This window comes from Gavialis gangeticus, unplaced genomic scaffold (assembly GCF_001723915.1).
Source record: "Gavialis gangeticus isolate Ggan-Ray unplaced genomic scaffold, GavGan_comp1, whole genome shotgun sequence".
Taxonomy (NCBI): Eukaryota; Metazoa; Chordata; order Crocodylia; family Gavialidae; genus Gavialis; species Gavialis gangeticus.
In genome coordinates, this window is record NW_017729031.1 from 42,642,043 (window position 1) to 42,645,347 (window position 3,305).

Consider the following 3,305-nt stretch of genomic DNA (forward strand, 5'->3'; position numbering starts at 1 on the left):
CTACCCTGGGGGGCTTTAAGAGGAGGCTTGACAATCACCTTGCTGGTGTCGTTTGACCCCCGTGCTCTTTCCTGCCATGGCAGGGGGTTGGACTAGATGATCTGCTCAGGTCCCTTCTGACCCGACCAACTATGAAACTTCTTCGTTGCGTCTCCTCTGGGGTCACCCACTAGAATTGCTGCTGCTCCTTCCCAGCATGCTGTGCTGCAGCCCTCAGTCCCCACCAGCCCACATCCCCAGGATACCTTGGTGTTACAGCCAGGATGAGTCTGGAGGCTTTTATTGTACAAGAGAATCCCAAGCAAGTTCCTCCAGACTAGACCCTGGTTTTTGGGATATTAGCAGTTGGGTAACATGTCCTAGAGCAGCTACATCCAGCAGAGAATACAGACATCCCTGGTGTTGGCAGACAGGACTCTCCTGGCTGCCCACAGAGGTGTGCCTGCATCACTTAGCTCCCGCAGCAATGGATTCAACAGATCTGCTTCCTGGCATGGTTGGCAAAGGGGCCAGAGCCAGGGCCTGGGAGAACCCAGGGCCATGGGTTATCCCTCACCCTTTGGGGCAGGTCTCTAAGTCAGTGCCAAGCCGGGTCACATCCTTCTGTGACCATCAAAATGGCACCTTGAATCCAAACCCCGGCCTTCCCTCCTGTCATACCCATGCACATGCCCATGACCAGGACAGGAGGAGAGAGGGAGGGAGAGTCAGTGCCAGGGCCCTTGGGCCTGAGCAGCATGACACCCGCGGTACATGTGTCTCAGCTGGGGTCTGTGGGCACTTGACACCTTGAGACTCTCAGGGCCCAGCAGACCAGATGGCTCATTCCAGCAGAGGTAGCTCCAGCCCTCAGCCCTTGTCACCAAGCCCCTTGGGTCATGCCCTGGATCTACCCTCCTTGTCTCTCCTGTGCAGGTTGATGTCTCCATCCATGTGGCCGGTGGGGAGTCAGCACTGGTCACCTTCCAGGGCATCGGCTATGACCCGCATATCATGGGTGACACTGCCCGGTTTGACACTGTGTCGTCTTCCTCGGTGACCCCAGGCTCCTCCAAAATCACCCTGCCTGGGCAGGTGAGTGCCAGGGGTAGCAGGACCAGCTCCAGGGCCCCAGCATGGGTGGGAGACGGTGGGCTTGGCCCTATGGAGGGGATTGGTACTCAGCCCCTTTGTAGCGGGCTCACTTGGGGACAGGGCCCTTTGCCTCCCTGAAGTTGGCTAGATTCCTGCCTGGACCCCTTGTAGCTGAGCTTCATGCCAGCATCTCCCTTAGCCACCTCTTTCCCCAGCCATTGCTTGATTAGAGGGAAGCTGCACTTCCCTCTCAGTCACAGTCGGGGTAGCCATACCTGGGGCAGCACAGCAGGCCCCGTGCCATCTGCACACAGGCATCCAGAGGACTAGGTGACCTCGAGGTCCCTTCCAGCCCAACTTACCTATGATTCAATGCAGGCAGGAGCAGGAATCCCCTGCCAGCTGCTTGGTTCTTCCAAGAGTTGCCTGCTGAACTTGGTCTTGACCAGGCTGGCCAGGCCCTCTGGAGTCACCACCAGCCTGGCCACATCTAACACCCCCCACCCCGATGCAGCCTTGTGTGACCCATTCCTCACACTACCCCCAGCCCCATGCACAGCAACGAGGCCCGTTGCTCAGAGACACAGAGAGCCCCCAGCCCTGCCCGGGGGGCAAGGGCTGGCAGTTCACTGCCACTGCCAGAGGGTTCAGTGCACTCAGAAATGACTAAGCCATCCCAGCACAGCAAATGGGCACTGGTGCCTGGAGCAGGATGAACCAGGCTGCAGGCAGGGGAAACCATCTGCTCATCAAAGTGTGCTTATTCCCTCCAAGGCCTCTAGTGTCCTTGACAGGGCTTGTGTAGCTCCTTCCTGCTGAGAGTTAACCGCCAGCTGAATTTGGTGCCCTGGCTCTGAGTTCTCCCTCAAGCCAGGGGGCTCCTAGCGCCAGCAAAGACTCCCCAAGGCTCGGCCCGTTTGAGTCTGGGCCTTTCCAGCTGTCGCAGGAGTGGGTCAGGATGGGCTGTTGAGGATCTTGGCCCCCTCAGTTGCTGCTTGAGGCCACAGCCCAGCCTGGAAAGGGGCATCACTTCCAGCCTGGGTAAAGCAGGGGGGAAGCAGCTGCCATAGCTGGTGCCCACCCCCGTGGAGGCCAGGATGGGCATCCAGCCTCAAATGGCCTCAACTGAATGGGTCAAGCAGATGTTGCCAGCTGTGCTGCCCATCACCAGTGGGAATGTGTGTGGCCAGAGCAAGGCAGCAGCTCACACCTGGTGTCTTCCCCCCAGGCAGCCTTCTTGTCCCAGTCCAGGATTTGCCTTGGGAACATCCCGGTCTACAGCAAGACCAGCCGGCTCTTCTTCCTCAACAACCCCTCCGAGGACCAGGCCCTCAGCTTCACCTGGCACATTGGCACAGGTCACGACAGTGCGGTGAGTCCTCCTCCCTCTCCTGCGGCTGCTTGACCCAACTCTGTTGTTCTCTTCCAGCCAGGCATGGCCCTGGACTTTGACTGCCCCTGTCAGCTGAAATCATAGAGGAGCTGACCTGGAAGGGACGTCCGGAGGTCACGTCTAGTCTGACCCCTGCCTGAGGCAGGATCAGCCCTGTCCAAGCCTGGCTGTGCCTGGACGCAGGGAGAGCCAGCGGTCTGAGCAGGGCTGTGTTGGCAGAAGCAGACAAGAGAAGCAATTAGAAACCTGAGGGGAAGGATGGGGGCATGGGGCAGACACCAGCTCTTGGAGGAAGCCAGATGGGGGAAGCCTAAAGGTTTGAATTCCCTAGAGTCACATCAGCCTGGAGCTGGAGCGGTGTGGCAGTGGGCAAGCCTGGCCCCTGTCACCCTGCACATGGGGAACCCTGTTAGTCCTCACAGGAGGGCACATGCTTGACAGCTCACGGGAGTACCCCGAACCAGCAGAAGTGCCCTGGATACCAGGCAGGGTCTGATTCCTCTCTGCTTGCAGCTGCTGAAGATCTCACCAGAGAGAGGGAGCGTGCAGCCTGGGGACAGCGTCCCCTGCATCCTCACACTGCAGGCATTGGGCACCGCCGCTTTCTATACTGTGGACCTGGTGTGTGAGGTGAGGTGTGGGAGAGGCCAGGGCTGGCTCGAGGTTGAGAGGAAGGAAGGGTTGGGAAAACCACAGAAGGGAGAGAGGGATGGAGGGGAGGGAAGAGGAAGGAAAAATCCCCAAAAAGTGGGGTGGGCAGGGAGCTGTGGGGTCACATCCAGCCTGAGGCAGGATCAGTCCCGTCCAAACCAGCTCATAGTTTCATAGTTGGTCAGGT

At 59.0% G+C, this 3,305-nt stretch overlaps 1 protein-coding gene across 1 annotated transcript in view; it reads left to right on the forward strand.

Moving 5' to 3' along the window:
* The window catches only part of CFAP65 (cilia and flagella associated protein 65), a 44,934-nt gene that overhangs the window by 38,973 nt on the left and 2,656 nt on the right, over positions 1 to 3,305 (forward strand). The window contains exons 23-25 of the mRNA XM_019522825.1: positions 916 to 1,074; positions 2,303 to 2,446; positions 2,981 to 3,130. Of these exons, the coding sequence (XP_019378370.1) occupies positions 916 to 1,074; positions 2,303 to 2,446; positions 2,981 to 3,130 (453 nt within the window). The remainder of the gene's footprint in view (positions 1 to 915; positions 1,075 to 2,302; positions 2,447 to 2,980; positions 3,131 to 3,305) is intronic.